At 26.7% G+C, this 20,800-nt stretch overlaps 11 protein-coding genes across 11 annotated transcripts, besides 5 other annotated features; 5 read left to right on the top strand and 6 right to left on the bottom strand.

Moving 5' to 3' along the window:
• The first annotated feature begins 174 nt into the window (after positions 1 to 174).
• Positions 175 to 241: a repeat region.
• A 54-nt stretch (positions 242 to 295) lies between these two features.
• On the bottom strand, positions 296 to 746 carry EHI_181610 (uncharacterized protein; the record flags this gene model as incomplete). Its single annotated transcript, XM_001913998.1, has 2 exons — positions 296 to 563; positions 607 to 746. The coding sequence occupies 2 exons, from the start codon at positions 744 to 746 to the stop codon at positions 296 to 298; spliced, it is 408 nt and encodes a 135-aa protein (XP_001914033.1).
• Positions 747 to 1,116: 370 nt separating this feature from the next.
• On the bottom strand, positions 1,117 to 2,838 carry EHI_181600 (uncharacterized protein; the record flags this gene model as incomplete). Its single annotated transcript, XM_644571.2, has 1 exon — positions 1,117 to 2,838. The coding sequence occupies one exon, from the start codon at positions 2,836 to 2,838 to the stop codon at positions 1,117 to 1,119; it is 1,722 nt and encodes a 573-aa protein (XP_649663.2).
• A 566-nt stretch (positions 2,839 to 3,404) lies between these two features.
• EHI_181590 (uncharacterized protein) lies at positions 3,405 to 5,593 on the top strand (the record flags this gene model as incomplete). Its single annotated transcript, XM_644572.1, has 2 exons — positions 3,405 to 5,320; positions 5,377 to 5,593. The coding sequence occupies 2 exons, from the start codon at positions 3,405 to 3,407 to the stop codon at positions 5,591 to 5,593; spliced, it is 2,133 nt and encodes a 710-aa protein (XP_649664.1).
• A 127-nt stretch (positions 5,594 to 5,720) lies between these two features.
• Positions 5,721 to 6,419, bottom strand: EHI_181580 (uncharacterized protein; the record flags this gene model as incomplete). The annotated part of the gene is made up of 1 exon (XM_644573.1): positions 5,721 to 6,419. One exon carries the CDS (start codon positions 6,417 to 6,419, stop codon positions 5,721 to 5,723), a length of 699 nt encoding a protein of 232 aa, XP_649665.1.
• Positions 6,420 to 6,717: 298 nt separating this feature from the next.
• EHI_181570 (uncharacterized protein) lies at positions 6,718 to 10,941 on the bottom strand (the record flags this gene model as incomplete). Its single annotated transcript, XM_644574.2, has 2 exons — positions 6,718 to 6,956; positions 7,026 to 10,941. The coding sequence occupies 2 exons, from the start codon at positions 10,939 to 10,941 to the stop codon at positions 6,718 to 6,720; spliced, it is 4,155 nt and encodes a 1,384-aa protein (XP_649666.2).
• A 563-nt stretch (positions 10,942 to 11,504) lies between these two features.
• Positions 11,505 to 12,380, bottom strand: EHI_181560 (60S ribosomal protein L13, putative; the record flags this gene model as incomplete). Its single annotated transcript, XM_644575.1, has 1 exon — positions 11,505 to 12,380. One exon carries the CDS (start codon positions 12,378 to 12,380, stop codon positions 11,505 to 11,507), a length of 876 nt encoding a protein of 291 aa, XP_649667.1.
• A 315-nt stretch (positions 12,381 to 12,695) lies between these two features.
• On the top strand, positions 12,696 to 13,032 carry EHI_181550 (uncharacterized protein; the record flags this gene model as incomplete). Its single annotated transcript, XM_644576.1, has 2 exons — positions 12,696 to 12,780; positions 12,839 to 13,032. The coding sequence occupies 2 exons, from the start codon at positions 12,696 to 12,698 to the stop codon at positions 13,030 to 13,032; spliced, it is 279 nt and encodes a 92-aa protein (XP_649668.1).
• Positions 13,033 to 13,067: 35 nt separating this feature from the next.
• On the bottom strand, positions 13,068 to 13,618 carry EHI_181540 (uncharacterized protein; the record flags this gene model as incomplete). Its single annotated transcript, XM_644577.1, has 2 exons — positions 13,068 to 13,445; positions 13,493 to 13,618. The coding sequence occupies 2 exons, from the start codon at positions 13,616 to 13,618 to the stop codon at positions 13,068 to 13,070; spliced, it is 504 nt and encodes a 167-aa protein (XP_649669.1).
• Positions 13,619 to 13,702: 84 nt separating this feature from the next.
• Positions 13,703 to 14,030: a repeat region.
• Positions 13,755 to 15,276: a repeat region.
• A 3-nt stretch (positions 15,277 to 15,279) lies between these two features.
• Positions 15,280 to 15,600: a repeat region.
• A 694-nt stretch (positions 15,601 to 16,294) lies between these two features.
• On the top strand, positions 16,295 to 18,831 carry EHI_181530 (uncharacterized protein; the record flags this gene model as incomplete). The annotated part of the gene is made up of 3 exons (XM_644578.2): positions 16,295 to 18,287; positions 18,361 to 18,520; positions 18,564 to 18,831. The coding sequence occupies 3 exons, from the start codon at positions 16,295 to 16,297 to the stop codon at positions 18,829 to 18,831; spliced, it is 2,421 nt and encodes an 806-aa protein (XP_649670.2).
• Positions 18,832 to 18,885: 54 nt separating this feature from the next.
• Positions 18,886 to 18,952: a repeat region.
• Positions 18,953 to 19,030: 78 nt separating this feature from the next.
• EHI_181520 (uncharacterized protein) lies at positions 19,031 to 19,708 on the top strand (the record flags this gene model as incomplete). Its single annotated transcript, XM_001913997.1, has 2 exons — positions 19,031 to 19,343; positions 19,389 to 19,708. 2 exons carry the CDS (start codon positions 19,031 to 19,033, stop codon positions 19,706 to 19,708), a joined length of 633 nt encoding a protein of 210 aa, XP_001914032.1.
• A 447-nt stretch (positions 19,709 to 20,155) lies between these two features.
• Positions 20,156 to 20,719, top strand: EHI_181510 (uncharacterized protein; the record flags this gene model as incomplete). Its single annotated transcript, XM_001913996.1, has 1 exon — positions 20,156 to 20,719. The coding sequence occupies one exon, from the start codon at positions 20,156 to 20,158 to the stop codon at positions 20,717 to 20,719; it is 564 nt and encodes a 187-aa protein (XP_001914031.1).
• Positions 20,720 to 20,800: the final 81 nt, after the last annotated feature.

Raw genomic sequence — 20,800 nt, 5'->3', positions numbered from 1 at the left:
CATCTCTCCTTGATATTCCTTTTCCCTTTTCTCCATCATTTCTAAATATTCATAATCATCTTTTTCCATTATTTCGTGTTTCTCACTTTCTTCCATCTTTTGTTTTTTTCTTTATTTTTTTCTTTATTTTCTTTATTATTTTTTTATTATTTTTCTTTTTTATTTCTTCATTTAAAACTGATTTGCTCACTTCTCTTCATAACCAAAACTTAAAGATGAGTTTGTCTTAATTGATTCTTTTCAATATGACCAAAACTTAACGTTGAAGTTAATCTTAATTGTTTGTTTTTATTTCTTAATCTTCATATCCCATTTGATATTCTTTGTAAATCTCTTCTATTGTTTTCCCTTCCATTTGTCCCTTCCTTCCCATAAGCTCTTGTCCTATATCCTTGATCTCATTGTATTTATGCACTTTCTCCATTGACTCCTCACTTGCTTTCTCATATCTTTCAATTTCTTTTTTCATCTCTTCTATCCCTTTCATTATCTCTATTATTTCTTTCCTTATTTCTTCTTCATTTCCTGTATAGTAGTAATACATCCCTTCTTTCTTCCCTTTCCTATTCTTCATTTTTATTCTTCTTCTCTCTATCTCTAACAAACTTTATTATCTTCTCTTCTACCATTTCTTCTAAACTGATTTTAACTATCTCCGCTTCTATCCCCGTCTTTTCTCTTATTTCTTTCTCTCCTTGTGGTTTGGCTTGTATCTCTTCTAATATTTCTACTACTTTCTCTTTCATTTCTCTCTTTTTAAGTTTTTCTCTTTATCATTCACTATTTTTCTAATAGAGTTTTTGTTCAAAAAGTCAAAATGAATATAAAATCAGAGAACCAAATGAGTTGTGTGAAAGAATTTTTGTTAATATAAAAATATTCAAATTTTGTTTTAAAAATCTTGGATATACCATCTTATTTTATCATAAGTTATATATAAACAAAAACCATAAATTTTCTAGTTGAAGGAATTTTAACACAATTGTGTTAGTTGATGTATTGGCAATGATAAAGAGATAAATCAAAGTTCTTTAGAATACCTTTTAAATTCTACTTATTTTTTAACAGAATAGAAGTTTATACATTCATTGTAATGAAAGAAGATTAGTTTGTTCCTTATAGAGACATAAAATAATTCTGAATCTCTTCATTTTCTTCGTACATAAAAGCCTCATTTTGACAAATAATAAATTCATTTATTTTCATTGCAGATAACCTTAGTCTATTAATGTTTAAATGGTCTCCCAAATGAACATTAATTTCTTGAAGACTAATCATATCTTTCATCCACAAAGAAAAAACAATAATTCTTGCTTCTGTTGGAGGTATAATTTTTAAACGATTTCGGTAAATAGCATTATTTTTGTCGATAGAAAAGAGAGAATAAAGTTTATTATATTCTTCTTTTCTTTCTTTTCTTAAAGACTTAAATTGTTCACTAAGATCAATAGACCTTCTAACAAGAACAGAAAAAATCAAATGAGCCATATTCATTTCGTTAATATCAGAACAACAACATCCTAATTTAATAACTTTCTCTAATGACTTTTTATCTTTTGTAATATCAAGGAAAAATTCTTCAATTCTCTGAAGATTATCAATATATTGTTGAACACTTTTACACTTATCAACTTGTTCTTTTGCTAAATCATATTTTTCAACTCTTTTAATGAGTTTTTGATCAAATAAAGCTAATTGTCGTGCAATAACACTAGACTTTTCTTTAAATAAAAAGAACATATCTTCATATTGTTGAGTTATTTGAATAGATGGAGTACCTTTCTCTTCTTCCTCGTCTTGTTTAGGGTGAGGTCCAGTCTCACTTAGTCTAAGACTTGTAGCCATTCCCCTTCTTAATTTGTAAGACCTTCTTGAAGAATAAAGACTATTTGATCTTACAGTTGCAAATTCTTCAAGGGCACTCATTTTTTCTGGGAGTGAAGGTAGTCTAAGAGCTCCCCTAATTTCATTAACAAGAACCCTTGGTGTGTTATTTGTTGTAAATATTTCTGTCATTTGTTTTTGAATTTTAGCTGGTATTTTTGTATAACACCGTGGGGCTGACAATGCAATATCTCTTATTTTTTGTAATTTCTTAAATCGTTCTTCATCAAGTCTTGGATTATTATCACAGTACATCTGTTCTATTTGTAAATGATCAACAATGAATTCAAGGGTTGTAAATAAAGGTGCTACATAAACAAAGATTGAAGTTAGGTAGTCAGGTAAAAAAGGATCTAAGGCTAATGACCATAATTCTTCAGAAGAACATTCGACAATACTCCCATCTGAGTCAAATAAAGGATCTCCTTCTAATTGAAAAAGAGTAGATTGGTTTTGAATTATATCATCAAGAAAAGCTTTACAATTCTCGTCATGAATATTTTCATCTGAAAAAGTGAGGGTTAATAATTGTTCTTTAGTAATTTTGTTTTTGAGAATATCACTACATAATTTTTGAAGAATTCTTCTTTTTTCCGGCTCTAAATGGAATAAAGCAACTCTTCTTTGTTTTACAAAAATATAATCTAAGTTAGAAATAAGTTGGTACGAATGGTTTTTAAATTCTTTTATTAATTGTTCAGGTTGGTATGACTCTATTATCATGTTTTCCATTGTTTGTCCAAATACACTTGTACTACAAACAAAACCTGTTCTTGGCTTCTTTGGAGTAAAAGAAGTTCTTGAAGACAAAAACCCAGGTCTTGTACTTCTAGGAGAATGTGGAGATAATTCTCTGATACAAGTCTCTGCAATTCCTTCAAGTTTTTTTGCAAAGCTTACTCTTTTCTTTGAAGGTATAGGAGAGGGTTGAATGACACATGGTTGATTTGACATCATGATTTAAATAATAAAAGTTTGAATCACATATTTTACAAAACAAACACTTTCTTTTTTCTTTTTATTTAATATTATTTTTTTTTTAAATTTAATAGAACAATTGAATGACAAAACTAAATTTATGTTTTACATGTTTAACAAAAACATTTTAAAGAAAAAATATTTTTTAAGTTTCCAAAAATGGAAACAAGTTTTAAGTTCTAAAAAATGAGTCATATTAAAATTATAGTAAAATTATAAACTATCTTGTTGAATTGAAATAATAAACTGACAAATGAAATAGTGTATTGTCAATTTTACAAGAATAGTAGAAATTTAGAATTTTGTGTTATTTTAGAAAACTGTTAATTTGATTGATGTTAGATTTTTGTGTCATAAGATAAAACAATAATTTATAATAAACCTATAAAATTTATAGTTTCCTATTATTAGTAAGAGGTACTTTATGTTTTAATCGACAGTAAGATAAAAGCAACAATTAATAAAAAGAAAATGATGAAAAGAAGTTTTAAAAAGAAAATGAAAAAAAAAACTTAAATTTTTCATTTTTTGTAGAAAAAGTGATGGAGAATTTCGTTTCGTTTTATGATTGTCCGAGAAAGTTTCATGTTCCTAATGTAGATACTTATAAACAGCTTGGTCATTATTGTAATAAAATTAGTTGTAAAATTAGTTCAATAGGAGAAAAATTAAAGAATTGGAAGAAACGTGATAACTTTACAAAAAGAAAGTTATTAATCAAATTTGATAACTCCCTAAGATTAGTTTCATTAGTTTTAAAAAAACCAATAAAGCCTGAGTTTGGTGAGAATCAAGTTGTGTTAGGAACTGCATTAATTAAAATTTGGGATACATCGTTAGAAGTTATTAAAGTATTAAGTGCACATGAAATAGCGGAATCAATGTATAAAATTATATTAAATATAATGAATAGAACGGAATTTCAACCACATCACACTGTTATAGTTGATATTGCTGCAAGTTCAGAAATTAATTGTTTGGCTGAAAATTACCGTAAAATGTTATATGCAACTTATTTTCATATTTCCGATATTTATGAAAGTTACGAAGACTTATTAATGGCGTCATTTAGAGTTGAAATGACAGATGATCCTATGCAACTTACTACAGAACTTCCAGAAGAAGATGCTATGGATAGTGCATCTGCGTTTAATACTCAAGACAAACCAAAACCATTTCCTTTTCATGCACAAGAGGGAATTGAATCAGTTCCAATTATGACAAAAATTTTATTTGGACTCGTTGACAAAAAAAAAGAAGTAAAAAAGTTAATAAAAGAAAAAGAAAAAGACAAGAAAAAGAAAATCAGAAAAGATAAAGACAAAGTTGTTCCTAATGAACCTACATCACTTCCTGAAGATTCTTATTTCATTCAAAGTGGTCTTTCTGCTCATTTCTTACGTTTTGCACCTTGTGCATTAGTAATGTTATTTTTCCAATTACCTAATTTTCAAGAATTATTTCTTGACCATATTAGTTATTTTCCTGATTCAAATAACGTATTCTTATCTGTAAGTAATGAAGAACTTGAAACTGCAGAAAAGCACTTTCCTCGATTATTCTCTTGGAGATCATTTCATAATTATATTAAAGAATTATCTATTGATGAACAAGAAAGTTTATTTGACCAATGTGGAGATACTTGGCTCGAACTTTATCACCCAGGAAATGATATTTTTCTTTCATTCTATTCACATCTTGTTGATTCTTTATACTTCTCATTTCTCACTTATCCAATTACATGGGCTGCAGTTCCTGGGTTTGTAGAAATAACTAATGTGTATTTATCAGAATTCTTTCCTCCAAAAAGAAGACACAATTTAGCTGCTCATAAGAAAACATTAAAACATTTAGCATTCCTTTCTCCTTATTACTTATCTGCAATTTCTGGTCTTTTATTAAAAAATGTTAATATATTTGACTTTGGTCAAGTTCTTGATATTTTGTCATTAATAGCAAAATTACATGAAGGATTTGCCCAGCATAATGAAATACCAAGTAGTGTTGCATATGCCCTTCTACACCCACTTGATTCAGATGATTCTTCAGATGATATAATGAAACCACAAACTGATGATAAATTTCTTGGTATTGACTCAGAACATCCTGCTGATTGTACTATTTCTGCTGAAGAATTAATGATATTATTAGAGGGATTAATTAATTCTGATAATTGTTCAGTAATATTATCTGTATTAAACTTATTATTTTATTTAATGAATATATGTTGTATGTCTGCACGTACGATCATTTTAAAAATATTACTCAATAATTGGTTTAATCTCCTTTTCCTTCATTGGTCTTCAGATGTTAGAAAAGGATTTGTTCATTTATTACTCTATAGAGGTACTGTAAATAGAAGATCTCATCTGAACTGGGACAAATTCTCAAAAGAAGAGTCTAAAATCAATTCTAAAATATTACATGACCTTAATATTGATCTAAAAGAATTTGATCGGTTTGTTTTTTATTTTCTTAATCTTTAGATTAACAACTATTCACCCTTTTGTTTAGTACTTTCATCTTAAATTTAGAAATGAAAATCAAAGACTTACATGACAACACTCAAAATGAAAATGGTATTATTCCACCACGTAAGAAAAATTATGTTGACGCCGCTCTTAAAGAATATAATGTAGCACTAAAACAATATCTTTTTTGGGACAAGAAAAATACCCAAGAAGTACCACCTATAAAAACAGATGTCTATTTACTTGATGACTCTTATTAAGAACTAGTCCAGGTTCTGTGTAACTCTAAATAACATTAATCATTATTTTTATTGTTTTATAAAATAAACTAAAAATTATTAAAAACAAATAAGACTTGATGACAATTATCTCATTTCTTAGTAGAGATTAACTTATAGAATATATTGTGTAATTAGGATATTGTTGATGAAATTCCATCAATATATGTTCTTGTTCTTTTTCATAACCACCATTTGGATAAACAAAATTTAAATAGGATTTAATAGCTTCAACAACTTTATAAAAACATTGATCCAATAATGTTTGAGAAGCTTTGTTGGAATACAATTCTCCAAAACAATCTATATGTTTCATATAATTATTTTTTAATTCTATTTGTCTTTCTTTCATCTTCTTCAATCTAAGACTTTCAATTCTTTCATGATTATCATGAATGATACAATTACATTCTGTAGATGTACAAGCAATATGTATGTCTCGAACATTTTCTTGAGTTTTTTCATAATCAATATTATTAAAAACATCTTTTACTGCATGTGCATGAATAAAAGTATTTGCTAATCGAATAGCATTCGAGTCAATAATTTGTACTTCTTTTTCTATTTCTTCAAAAGTTTTATTTTCAAAATCATTATTAAAATTATTTATCCTTTTCATTAATATGTTATAATCTTCAAGATATTTTTGGGCTTTATCTCTTTCTAGATATTTCTGGTCTTTTGATAATTTACAAGACTTTTTACATTTTGGCAGCATTGAGCTACACTCTCTATTGTTAATAGTTTTGGAACTAATCTCATTTTTTGTGTCTTTATTTGATGGGGTTTTACCGTGATTGTTTCCCATAGCTATTGAAGGTATGGAATGATAATTAAATAATTACTTATACTGTGTTTTTATATATCAAAGAAATCATGCAAAAAAAGAAATTGTAGTTTTTTAAGAATTATATTGTTACGAAAATGAAGTATATGGTGATTAATCTATCAATTAGAAGAGTATGATATGTTCTAAATTAGCTTGTTTATTTTTGGTATAAGATGATTTTATTTTAAAAAAGGAACTGACGTATTTTTTTGGAAATAACAATAAAGTTGAAAAATAGTAAAAATTAGAAAATGTCATATATTAGGATTTGTTTTAATTAGTTTTGGTCTATCTTTTGTACAATTCTTTCTATCTGTTCTTTCGTTTCTATAGTTATTAAATGGTTAAACCCAATTGTCTGTTTCACTTCTTTTATAACATCTACTTTATCATCAGAATTTATAAGTAAAGAAAGGTATTTAACTACATTTATGCGTAGTATGTTATTTGTTGGATTTTCTTTACATACTTCTACAATATTTTCAATGTACTGTTTCTTTGTTTGTGAAATAAACTCTAATACTATTAGATATTTTTTGAATTATCTTTTAAATAATGATGCAATTTTAAAAATAATCAACAAACCTTCTGGAGTCATAAGAATAATTGATAGTAGTGGTTGTAAAATAAATGCTGATTTTGATTTTAATAAAATAACTGTATTTTTATTATATTTATGAATTAAATCAATAATCTCTTGATTTGACAATTTGTTTGATATAATTGAAAAGAGTGTTAAAAGTGAAGATAAATAATTCTCAGACAAATTTTCTGTTCTTTTTTTCGATATTAAGGAGATAATTTCTCTTGCTTCGTTTATTCCTAAATAATCAGATATTTGTTGGTTTTGACAAAGACTAACAATAGAATTCATTATTTCATCATCCCTTTCTTTTAATCCCCTTTCTAGAATATTTATAATAACTTCTTTTGTTAAAATTAATGTAATATTTTGATGCTGAAGATGATGCTGAAGAATGTGAAGATAAATACGATATAGTGATATATCTGAATTAATGAAAATTCTCATATCTTCAATAAAATCAATTGTCAAATACATACCATCATGTTTACTTCCTTCAAACAATATATTCAATATTTCCTCTTGTACTGTTTTGTCTTTTGAATTAATTAATGAACGAATATCAACAGATAATATCATCATCGGAATGAACGTTTGATCAATTAACAAATGATTTAAAATAACACAACAACTTGTATTATCTTTAATATGTTCAAAAAGAATATTAAGAAGAAAAGTATTTGATGTAACAATTAATCTACAATCAGCAAATAAGAGAAATGGAATAATTACTTCAAAATATGAACATTTTTGAAGAATAAATTGAATAATACCTTCAAAAGAAGGAATTAATGAATAAATAAAGTCAATACATTGAGCTGATTGTTTAATTAATTCAAAGTATTGTAATATACAATCATCTGAGTATTGTAATATTTGTAATAAAAATGTATTGAATGAAACATTTAATGTGAGTGATTCTAATTCTTGTGGCTTTAATTTTTGAAGGAAACTAATAAAGTTATTAATGTCTTTTGTATTAAGATTTGGCAAATAATGAATACAACTCTTAATGAATTGTGTTAAGTTTATTGTAGATAACAATGGAATCCAATTTACAAGTTGTAATACTTTTGGTATATTCTTTGTTTCTGTTAAGAAAAGTATGTCTTCAATGATAGTATTTGATAACAGTTTTAATAATGTAGGTTTAATTGTTTCATTAGTGTTTATCTGATCTATAACCAATGAATAGACTAATTCATTGATAAAAGACTTTTGTAATAATTGTTGAAAGATTTCAACATTTAACGACTCAATAAATAATTCTTTTTCTTTCATCAAAACCTTCATTAATTCAGTGGCATAATCACTACAATCTTTGTCATCAATTAAATTACATAAAACTGAAATAACATTAGTCTTATCTACTGCTTTTATTAATGGACTATTTAAAAAAATTAATGTTCTAATTAAATATAATATTGTTGTATTTGTTATCCCATTAAATCGAACATTTCCAAGATAATAAAATAATCGAGGAACAATTCCACTGTAATCAATAGAACTAATACCAATTTCAAAAATTGTTATAAGAAGTTCAAGTGAACTTTTAAGTAATTCATTGGATATAGTTGGTAAAGAATTAGGATTAAAAACCATTAGTAGTATTACAAAAATACGAGATCTCTTAAAGGATTCTATTTCTCGTTTATGAAGAAGACAAGTCCTAACAAAATCAAATGAAATGGCTGTAAATTGTTGGTCAGGAAGATTTTCAATTCCTTTAAATAATTCAATAAATAAACTTGGATTTGATTTAATTAATACAGAATAATCATGACCATTTTCAATAAATGAAATAGCAAGTTTCATTACTGCTACTTTGATATTAAAATTATTCGAAGCTAACATTTTCATTATTGTCTGAAACAAAGTTTCACTTCCATAAGCAGTTGAAACAAAACGATCTCTAAGATATCTAGAGTGATTACATATTGCTCCACATAATTCAATAAATGGTACTAGAGCTGATTCATTAATAGTTGGGAAATATTTAATAAATGAAATAAAAGATGACAATGCACAACTGAGAAATACTTGATCTTTGCAATGAGTTTGGAAGAGATTTTTAATAAATGGAAATACATATTCTAATGGTACTTTTGCATGATGAAATTGCATTATTTGAGATAACAATCCTTCTTGATTTAGAATATTTCTAATAAGAATAATAGCGTAACGTGAATTATTTGTTAGTGCTGTTAATAATTGGAATGTAAGGAAATCAGATAAATTATCTTCATTAAATAATACCATTAATCTGTTGAAATTACCACAATGCCTTTCAAAAATATCTTGTTGAATTCTTTTATTACTTGCTAATTGAACGAAAAAAGGAAGAGACTGATGAATATTTTGTTTATTTTCAATAGCAATACATAAAAAACAAATAAAGTCATTGTCTATTAAAAATTGAACAAATAATTCTTTAATTTCTGAATGAAAATAAATATGAGTCAATGCTATATATAATAATAACTCTTGACAATTATTTAATCTACATAATTCTAATATTGTATTCAAAATACCACGTGCTTCTAAAATTTCAAATGCTTCAGTTCCATGTATTTGAATTAAATAATCTAAAACAATAACACCTTGATCTCTTTTTTCCCTACTCCCAGAATTAAGCATTAGCTCTACTAAATCAATATGCTCTGTTAATATTAATTCAGTTGTTGTTTTACCATCTACCCCTTTATAAGTCAGTATTGATTCAATTAATTTAACTGAAACAGTTTCATTACCTTTTTCACATTTAAGAAGTTCAGAAAATAAATCTAAATTACTCAATAAGTGATTATAAAATTTATCGTTGTCACTTATTCGTGCTAATACTACATCAACAATATCTGCAAATTCTTCTGTTTGAACAAATTTGAGTACATTAGTAATCTTTTCAATAAGACTTAAATTAATAGCAATCTCCATTAATGATTGAGTTGTTATCATTTCTAATAATAATGGTAATACAATCATACAACTAATACAATCAAAACATTTCATCACTTCTTGAAGACAATCTTTAGTAACATCAAATGATCTTGTTTTAAATGTTTGTTTAAATATTGAAAATGAAAGTAAAAGAACTTCTTTTTCATCTTCATTACCTTTTTGATATAATTTACAAATTCCAAGTAGATTTGTCTCATTAATAAAATCATGTTGTAACATACTAACATATTTTCCAAGTGTATTTTCACGTTCACACCAAAATACACAATAATTTTCTTCATATTCATTTTTAACCATCTTTAAAGCGTCTTTCATTTCTTTAATTGTTTCATGTGGTTTAAATAAATAATTTTTTAAACAACTCATCATAATTTCACTTATAATAAATGTTGCATTACTTAAAAATTCTATTGAATCAAGATAATTAATTGCTTTAAATAAATAACTAAATCCATCTTTATCAAAAAACGTTTTTAGTTCAATATTTCTTTTTAATCCCTCCTTTATAATTTCTGATAGAAGTAATGATGAATTTAAATCTTGTAATGGTTTAATCATATATGGTATTAACCCACTCTTAACAATAAATTCATAATCAACACCATTGTTGTTCCATAATTTTGAAAACTCTTTAAAGGCAACTTGTCTTGTCATTGGTTCATCACTTAAAAATGGTTGAACTATCTTTGGTAAACAAGGAATATGTGGTTTTAATTGTGATATTTTTCCTTTATTTGTTTGGTATGGATAATAACACGCAAAACATAATCGAATTTCTTTCTTAGTAGTACTTTCTACAGAATAAAGACATTCACTACAAAGAAAACGATGACAACAAGCACATTTTGTTCTTTTTTTTAACAACAAAAAATTACTTTTATCTTTGCCACACCGTGGACAAACAGAAAAACCAGTTTGTTGTTGATTAGGTAATAAAGAAGTTACTAATTCTAAATTCATTGTTAAAGTAGAAACATAAAAGTTCTAAGTTTTTAAACTAACATCTTTTTAGTTTTAATAAAATTTTGTTTCTTTCATTTACTACAGAAATATTTCTATCAAAAAAAAATATTTTTAAACATTTAAAACCAATTGTAAAATTAAATAATAATAATTATTTCTTTTAAATTTAATTATTCAATATTAAATATTGGAGAATTGGAGACGTCCGGTGAAAACCTCGCGTACTATGGAACTCCTAACTTCTAGCTGCACTGTTAAATTATGTTCTATTTCATAATCTTCCACCACAAGACTTTATCGAAAACCGATATTATCTTGTTGTGCTGCAAATAATATAGTTTTAAAAGTTTTAAACCCTTTTTATTTACTAATTTTAATAAATATTATATTTAATAATATTTTTATTATACTTTTTTAATATATATTCTATTTAATAATAAGTTATATTACTTATTACTCAAAAAATAAAAATTTCTTCAAATTTCTTCTTATTAATTAGTAAAATAAAGTAACATTAAATAGTAAAAAAAAATTAATTGTTACCAAAGCATTCATTGCAATTATTGTTTCTTTGAAGGAGCGTTATTAGCTTTCTTTTGTCCTTTGACAATTCCAGAAACAGCTTTAGCTACATTCTTAGCTTTTCTAAGATGAGCAACAGCATCAAATGCCTTCATTCCCTTTGTAAGGGTCTTAGTCTCAAGGGTACATGGAGCAGTTAATCTGATAACCTTGTTAGCATCAAGGACTTGTTTAGCTTCTTTTTGTTGGACTGGAAGTTTATTGAATTGTTTAGTCTTCTTTTGTTCTTTAGCAACTTGTGCAGCAAAAGCAACTTGGGCTTTCTTAAGTCCCTTAAGGCAAGCCTTAAGTTCTTTAGCTTTAGCAGCGTCTTTGGTTTTAGCATAATCTTTCTTAGCAGCAGCAACTTTAATCTTAAGTTCTTTAATGGTCTTGTTATGTTCAGCAATGAACTTTTTAATTTCAGCAGCCTTTTTAGTTTTAGCTTCAGCATTCTTCTTATTAAGGACTAATCTTTTAGCTGTAGCAGCATGAACTTTTGGAAGAACAACAAGTCTATTCATGTATTCAGTTAATCTTTGAGCATTTCTATTTAAGCATTCTTTTGATGATTCTTTTCTTCTTGGATCAACAGCAATTCCAATAGTTCTAGCAAGGTTTTTATCGATTTTAGCGGCTCTAAGTTCCTTCAAAGTGAATCCACGTCCAAGTCTCAATTTATAATTAAATCTTTGATTCATGCAGTGAACTGATGGTTTGAGGGATTTAATAGTGGCTGGGAAAACAGCTTTAGCCTTCTCAACTCTGGTTTGGTGTCTTCTAATTTTTCTGAATGGTTGTTTGAACCAGGTATGAACTTTGCTTCTCCAATCTTTACAGAAGTGAATATTTGATACTGCTTGATTGTGTTTCATTCAGCCTTCCTCGATCTGTGCTCTTTTTTTTCAGTTGAAGAAACCCTCGATATTTTCGTTGTTTTCTTCAATTTTTAGGTTTCATTTAGTTTTTTTCTATATTAATATAGTTTTTACTTTAATTTATTTATTTTTTTCTTTTCCTATTGTAAATTTTCTATTTCAAAACTATTAAGTCTTTTGATTGTATTGAACTTAATTAATCTTAAAATGATATGATTCAATTTTCTTTTTCTTCAATTTTTCATCCGCACTGGATATGATATATTTGAGTTGTTATGTTAAAAAACTTTTTTATATAAGTAAATGTCCTCCATGGAAGAAGAGAGTCATTTGTATGTGAAAAGTGAACAACAAGAATTCGAAAGCCTTCAAGAACAAATTCAAGACTGTATTCAAAGTTTGATTATATTATTTTCTTTTTATTGATAAGTGATTATTATTATTAAATAAAATAGACTTTGTTGAAACAGTTCAAAATTTTTTTGAAGGAGTTCAAACTGATAGATGTTCACGACTTCATGAAGTTATATCTAAACTCGAAGAACTCGATAAGCTAAGGAATGAGGTGGATGTAAAAACAAAAAAATGGAATGAGCTTAAAACAACAGTGTCAGCATTTACTTCTCAGTTTGGGCAAATCCCATTATAAACCTTAACATATATTATAATTATTCAATTAATTTATTACCTTCTTATAATAAAGAATTTGAATAATGAAATAATGTAAATTATCAACAACAATGTAATAATTATGTTAGACCCTCTATTAAATAATAACGGGAAACATAACCTACATAAAATTAATCCAATGAGAATTAACCCAAAAAACATAAATAATGTAGCTGGTGTAATACATTCCATAGTCAACTCCATACATTCTTCTGAAGTTCTTTGCATATGCTCTGCCCTTTGGTATTGATAATTAAATGTCCTTGGTGCTGGTCGTTGTCGATTATGTCCATCTGTATTTTTAAAAAAATCTACAACAATACATGCCCCTTCAGTAATTTTACATTGTTGGATAGTTAGATCATCACTTAATTCATTTCCCATAAATAAAAACTACATTAAAATAAATTACTGTCTAACTACTATTCAAAAAAACAAACAATAATATCATCTCCTCGAGACCATTGTAATGGGTAAGACTTTTGTTTGAGTTCTGAAATTAGTGTTTCAGGATATACTGATGTATAAGAATCACCTTTTTTATCCCTTAATTTGATTGTAAGCATTCTTAATTATTAATTTTAATATATAAATAATAGTTTAAAAAAATTTTTTTTAACAAATGAAGAATGCATTAAAAATAACAATCAAAACAAAGAAATTAAAGATGAAGAAGTGTAAGAAGAATAAATAACATAGAAATAAGAGAGAAACACAAGAAGAAATACAAAACAAAGAAGAAAATAATCAAGAAGAAATGAAGAAGAACAAACCATTTGAGAAGAAATGATAGAAAAAGCAAAAGAAATAGTTAAGAAAGAAAAAGAGAAATGACAGAAATGGAAATACAAAATAAAATGATTTAAACGAATTACAATGAACTGAAGAAAAACAAAAAATCGAAGAAGAAAACATAGAAGTACAAGGTAAAACAAAAGAAATGAAGGAAAATCATAGAAGTAAATGATAAAGAAGAAATACCAATATCAATACTAATGAAATAATGGAAAATGGAGAAGAATAATGAGGAAATGGAATTAATACGAGATAAAAACAAAACACTGAATAACAAGAAAATGGAATTAAAACTCAAAAAATGTGGGAATAACAAGAGAAGAATTAGATAACACACAAAAAGAGAATGAAACACAAAAACAAATAATATCAAAACAACAAGATGATATTCAAAATTTTATTTCACAGAAGGAACTGGAGAAGAAGAAAACGATGACACTTGTGATAAACACACAACCAGTATTGAGGAAAACATCATCAGGAACGATGGAGATGAACGAAACTACTCCTATGAAAAAGACAGTAGTTGAAATCGTAGAGAAAAGCAAAGCAATGATTATAAAAAAACAAGAGATGATAGTCAGACAAGAAATACAACAGAAGGAAGAAATAGAATATTAATTGAAGTGTTGTATTGTTTTGAAATTAATTTGTTAAATAAGAAATTATATAAGAAATTAAGATGGGAGCAAATAGAAAGTATAATAAAAGCAATAAACATCAATGTAAATAATGAAAATGAATATATTAAATATATTAAAATATCACATAAAATAAAAGAAAGCACTAAACAATACATTAAAATGAAAGTAAATGATATAATAGAAGAGTAAAGTGTGATTCAATAATAAAACATCATATTAAAGAATAACTCTACTGAAATTGATGAAGAATACCTTAACACTCTCATCAATAAAATTAAAGAAATGAAAATAGAAAAATGTTCAAACATTAATTACTACTGGAAAAGAAAAGAAGCTGACCGATTAATAATGGAAATTAATAATAAATGGATAATGTCAGGAAGCAGAATGCATGAACTGCAAGATGATATGAAGAAGATTTCAATTTATATGCACCTCTATCTCCAAAATCAAATAATAAGAGATAAAAATGATGAAATAAAAGAAATCCTAAAGAAAATCAATAGATTAGAAGATTTAGTCAAGGGAAGGAAATGGTACAGAATATAATGCAACATGAAATTAAAAGAATATGATGAAGAATGAATAAAAGTTAAAGCACTAGAAAGAATAAAGTACCTAAAATATATGATGACAATGATAAAAGAAAGAATTAAATTTAATAAGGAAGAAATAATCAGAATCAATACAAATAAAATCATGATTGATTCTAACAAGAAAATTAGAATAAGGAAGAAATACCCAAAAAATGAAATATACCCAAATAACGATATTACTTTAGAATAAATGAAGAAAAGACATAGACATAATGAAACAAAGAATAAAATAGAGAAATTAAGAGATGTCAAAATAATTCCAGTAGTAATTTCAATAAATTGAAAAGTAAATAAAGAAAGTATTAAATTAAATAAAGGAATAAAAAATGAGACTAACAACGTTAAATAAGTTAAAAGCCACATAACTAAAAACATGAAGGATGTCATTGGAATACTGATTCAATTACATACAAACATACTCTGTAGAGCTGCTATAAGAAGACTCATTGGGATTAGTCTCCCCTAAGCCAGAAACAATCGAAGCTAATTGTATTAATATTTAGCTAATTGCTTAGGTTACTTATATGTTTTTTTCATAAATTGAAATTATTATTGAGCGTTTGAGTGATAATTTCTAATATTTGATTAATCTTTCTAATTAGAGGTTATTATTAATTTTTTCTAAAAGAGCTAATGCATAACATTTAGTTAATATCATCTATTTTTTTAAAGTCAAATAGTTTAATTGGAAGTTGGCATAACCCAGTTGTTTTATGAATTTGTCTCTTAACAAATACTTATTGGTGGGTGTATCAAAATTAAACTAAACGTCTTTTACAAAAATACTTTCTTTTTATTTCTTACGTCAAGTTAATAAAAATGAAATTAAACATGAGATTACAAAAATAATACTTTTACATAGATTCTTAGTTTTAAATTTAATTTACCAAAACAAATTCAAACTTCTAAGAATTTATTTTTAAAGAATTAATATTTAATAAGCTGAGAATATCTTTAGTAAATTTTTATTTATTATTCTTCTGTATATAGTATTGTCGTTGTAGGTTAATTAATAATCATCAACAAAGTTTTCAATCTTCAAAAAAATAAGAGAGTCACTAGTTATTTGAAATTAGACTTTGTTGTTTTAAAAAGTTAGAATATCAATAGGTTCAAACCATAGTAAGTCATACTTCTCTGTCTTTCTAAAAATAAAACTAATAAAAGAACTTTAAAATAATAAAACTAAAAAATAAAAAGTAGAATAATGGAAGAAGCTAACATCAAATTAATAAGCAAATGTGTTCAGTTAAATTCTCTTAACGATATTAGAACGCTTTGTAGAAGTCAAATTCCATCCTCTCTAAGAAGTTCTATTTATAAATTATTTCTTCAACCGAAACGACTAGTCAAAGAAATAAAAAGTTCTGAACATCATGTAGAAGAAATTAAAACTCTTGTCCAAGTAAAAGGAGAAATAATTTGGCCTATTGTTGATACAATTATCACACGATATACTATCGCTCCTACTTCCAAAAATTTAGAAAATTTGTATAGAGTTATCTCAACACTTTATTCTCTTAACTCTTTTGAGTTAACCACAGAAAATTCTCAAGAACAAATTCAATTAGCAAACTTATCAATAGCATTTTTTGAAAGGTTTCATAGGTATTTCTTAACACATTACCCATCAATACAAACTGCTTTAAATACTATTTTCCTTCAATTGTTACTATTTCATTGTCCTTCATTGGCAATAAAACTAGAATCAAAAAGAATTAATATATCTAACATAACATCTCCATTTATATATAACTTGTTTATTTCCTTGTTTAATGATTTAAATGCTCTTTGGAAATTGTGGGATTACTTGTTGTTATCAGAAGATCCTTGTTTCTTTGTTTTTATACTAACTGCTTTATTTTTGTTAAAAGAACATACATTAGGTGATTCAACTGAAGATATTCTTCAAGAACTTCAAAAACCTCTTTCTCTCTCAGAAGTTGATCTTCTTTGTTCAACAGCATCATTTGTTAGAAGTCATACTCCTCTCACAGTGTTCAGATATATTAGTGGTAGCGTTTCTTTTTCTTATAATTTCCAACGTATTTATTCTAAAATATTAAAAAACTCAAATGTCTTTGAAGTTACTGCAACTGATATTATTAAAGATATGACTACTAGACATCAACTCATTCATTTTGTTGATTGCAGAGATGATGAAGATTTTGAAAGATGTAGTATATTAGGATCGCAGCACATTACTCTTCCAGTAACATCAGAGACAATAACAGATATCACAAAAGACTTTAAACCAAACCATATCATAGTCCTATTTGGGTCTCAACATAAAGGTCATCTTCCAACAAAAGATATGATTGTTTCTGCTGCATTAGCCTTCCTGAAAATAGGAGTAGAAAAGGTTTGCATCATGGAAAGTGGGTTTGAGGGTTATCATGAGTGCGCAATGAATAAAGTCCAGGGGGCTAAATTAGAAAGACATAACATTGCTCTTTGTTATGTTTGTAATCCTCAAATTAAAAAAATGGAAAAAATTGCTTCTGTTGTCGAAGAAAATGCAAAAAAAGCAAAGGAAACTGTACAAGAAAAAAGTTCTTCATGGTGGGGATATATTAGTCAAACAGTTAGTGATGCAGCAAAGAAGTACGAACAAAATTCAATAAAAGCAATGGAAGATGCAAAAAGAGTACGTGAAGAGGAAAGAAAGAAACAAAAAGAAGAACAAAACAAAAGAGAAGAACAAAGCAAAAGAGAAAAAGAGCAAAAAGAAGAGAAAATTAAAGAAGAAAAAAAAGAAGAACCTAATGAACAAAAACAAACAAAAGATTTCCCAAAGAAAATTGATCAAAAAGAAGAAACATCACCAATAAAAAAAGAAGACAAAAAAATGGAGCTTTTCGAAATTGTTGAAGAAGATGATGATGATGAAAAAGACACAAATAACACTGACTATTTTAATGATGTTATGAAAGAAAATCCTACATATCAAGCATTATTAGAAATAAAAGGAGATCAAGAAACAAAAAATATTCTTGTAGTATTGACTTCTATTGAACTACTCATTCTTGAAAAGTCAGAAAACGAAGTATTTATGGTACAAGAGATATTGTACGATGATATAAAGAAAGTAATTACAAAAAGGTCAACACCTGAAAATATCACAATCAAAACACAGGATGAAGAACTTATTATGAAGATAACAGACAATCACCAACAATTCATCAAAGACCTTACTGAACGTACGAAGAAGTGAATTTTCTTATTTTATATTCTTTTAAGTTAGTTTTTATTGAGGTTTTAAATGATAAAGAGAAAAACTTAAAAAGAGAGAAATGAAAGAGAAAGTAGTAGAAATATTAGAAGAGATACAAGCCAAACCACAAGGAGAGAAAGAAATAAGAGAAAAGACGGGGATAGAAGCGGAGATAGTTAAAATCAGTTTAGAAGAAATGGTAGAAGAGAAGATAATAAAGTTTGTTAGAGATAGAGAGAAGAAGAATAAAAATGAAGAATAGGAAAGGGAAGAAAGAAGGGATGTATTACTACTATACAGGAAATGAAGAAGAAATAAGGAAAGAAATAATAGAGATAATGAAAGGGATAGAAGAGATGAAAAAAGAAATTGAAAGATATGAGAAAGCAAGTGAGGAGTCAATGGAGAAAGTGCATAAATACAATGAGATCAAGGATATAGGACAAGAGCTTATGGGAAGGAAGGGACAAATGGAAGGGAAAACAATAGAAGAGATTTACAAAGAATATCAAATGGGATATGAAGATTAAGAAATAAAAACAAACAATTAAGATTAACTTCAACGTTAAGTTTTGGTCATATTGAAAAGAATCAATTAAGACAAACTCATCTTTAAGTTTTGGTTATGAAGAGAAGTGAGCAAATCAGTTTTAAATGAAGAAATAAAAAAGAAAAATAATAAAAAAATAATAAAGAAAATAAAGAAAAAAATAAAGAAAAAAACAAAAGATGGAAGAAAGTGAGAAACACGAAATAATGGAAAAAGATGATTATGAATATTTAGAAATGATGGAGAAAAGGGAAAAGGAATATCAAGGAGAGATGGAAGAAGACATTAAAAAGATTGAAGGGATAATCAAAAGAATCGAAAAGAAAGAACAAGAGAAGGAAGGAGGGAGAAACAAAAAAAGGGAAGTAGAAGAAGAAAGGACGAGAGAAGAAATTAAAGAAGAATTAGAAAGGAGAAAAGAAGTAGAGAGAGGGATTAAAGAAAAGATTGAAGAAGAGAAAAAACGAATAGAAGAAGAAATTAGAGAATATAGTTTGTGAGAAAATGCTAACAAGAAACGAATAACTAAAGAAATAGGAGAAGCAAGAGAAAGAAAACGAGAAAGAATAGAAGAAGGAGAAAGAGAATTACAAGAGAACAATAGTTTATTAGGACAATTTGGAATTGAAGTAGAAGCAAGGAAAGAGGGAGAAAAAGAAATAGTTAGAATTATATTTGAAAAAATGAGAAAATACAAAAGTGGAGTTATTGAAATGAAAATAGGAGGAGGAGTTATTCGTGTAATAACATGTCAACCCGAAATTAAAGAACTTGACAGGTTATTAGACCAATTTTATTTACATCATAACTTTATGTTATTTCTTATGCAAGTTCGTCAAGGACTTCATATTTGTTAATCTTATTGATTTCTTTTTAATTTATAATCTGTCTGTTTTTGCTCTTGTTAGATAAAAATTAAGTCGTGTGAGTAAGAAGAAGAGAAAAAGAAAAAAGTATCGTAATAGTTCGACAAACAAAGGTTGGATATGCGGATTTATGTTTTGTGGATAGAAGGTTTTTTAAAATAACAAAAATGACTTCTAACATCAAAAAATAAATAACTGGAGCTTGTTATTTTAGATAGATTATGAGACATTTGTTTTAATAAGTGAAAAACTTGGATTAAAACGGAGAAAAAACAGTTTAATAAAAAAGGAGGTATTTTTGATTTTAGTACCTTTAATATCAATTCAGCAAGAAAAGAGTTAGCAGAAATAGGTAAAGAACAAATAGAAATTGAAAGAAGTGTAAATAAACAAGTTGTGCTACACCAACAAAAAGTTGAAGATGAATATAAAGACTTAATGACTAGAAAACATATTATTGAAACAGACAAAGACAAAATTGTTAAAGTAATCAATGACTTGGATGAAAAAATGAAAGATGCTATACAAGAGGCATATGAATTTGTCAATGTTAAATTTGGATCGATTTTTAGCTCATTACATCCAGGAGCATCTGCAAAATTAGTTCCTTATGATGGACGTTCTATTTTCAATGGAATAGAAGCACGAGTCAGATTAGGAGATATGTGGAAAGAGTCATTAATAGAATTGTCTGGTGGACAAAAGTCATTATTAGCACTGTCACTTATTCTTGCTATTTTATTGTACAAACCATCACCACTTTATATTCTTGATGAAGTTGATGCTGCTTTGGATGTATCTAATACACAAAATTTTGGAGGTATGTTGAGAGAACATTTTAAAGCATCACAATTTATTGTTGTATCGTTAAAATCTGGAATGTTTGATAATGCTAACATTTTGTTTAATACCAAAGTTATCAACAACATCAGTAGTGTTACTAGAACAATTGGAACAGCACTAAAACATAAAAAGAACAAAGAAATGGAAGAAGGGGATTGACTGAAATAATTCAATTGTTTGATTGAAACTTCATTTTCAAGTATAAACATCTAAACGTGGTAAGCAAATTATTCATAACAA

Source organism: Entamoeba histolytica, genomic scaffold (assembly GCF_000208925.1).
Source record: "Entamoeba histolytica HM-1:IMSS scf_1104750519051 genomic scaffold, whole genome shotgun sequence".
Classification (NCBI taxonomy): domain Eukaryota; phylum Evosea; order Mastigamoebida; family Endamoebidae; genus Entamoeba; species Entamoeba histolytica.
This window is presented reverse-complemented; position numbering and strand designations above follow the sequence as displayed.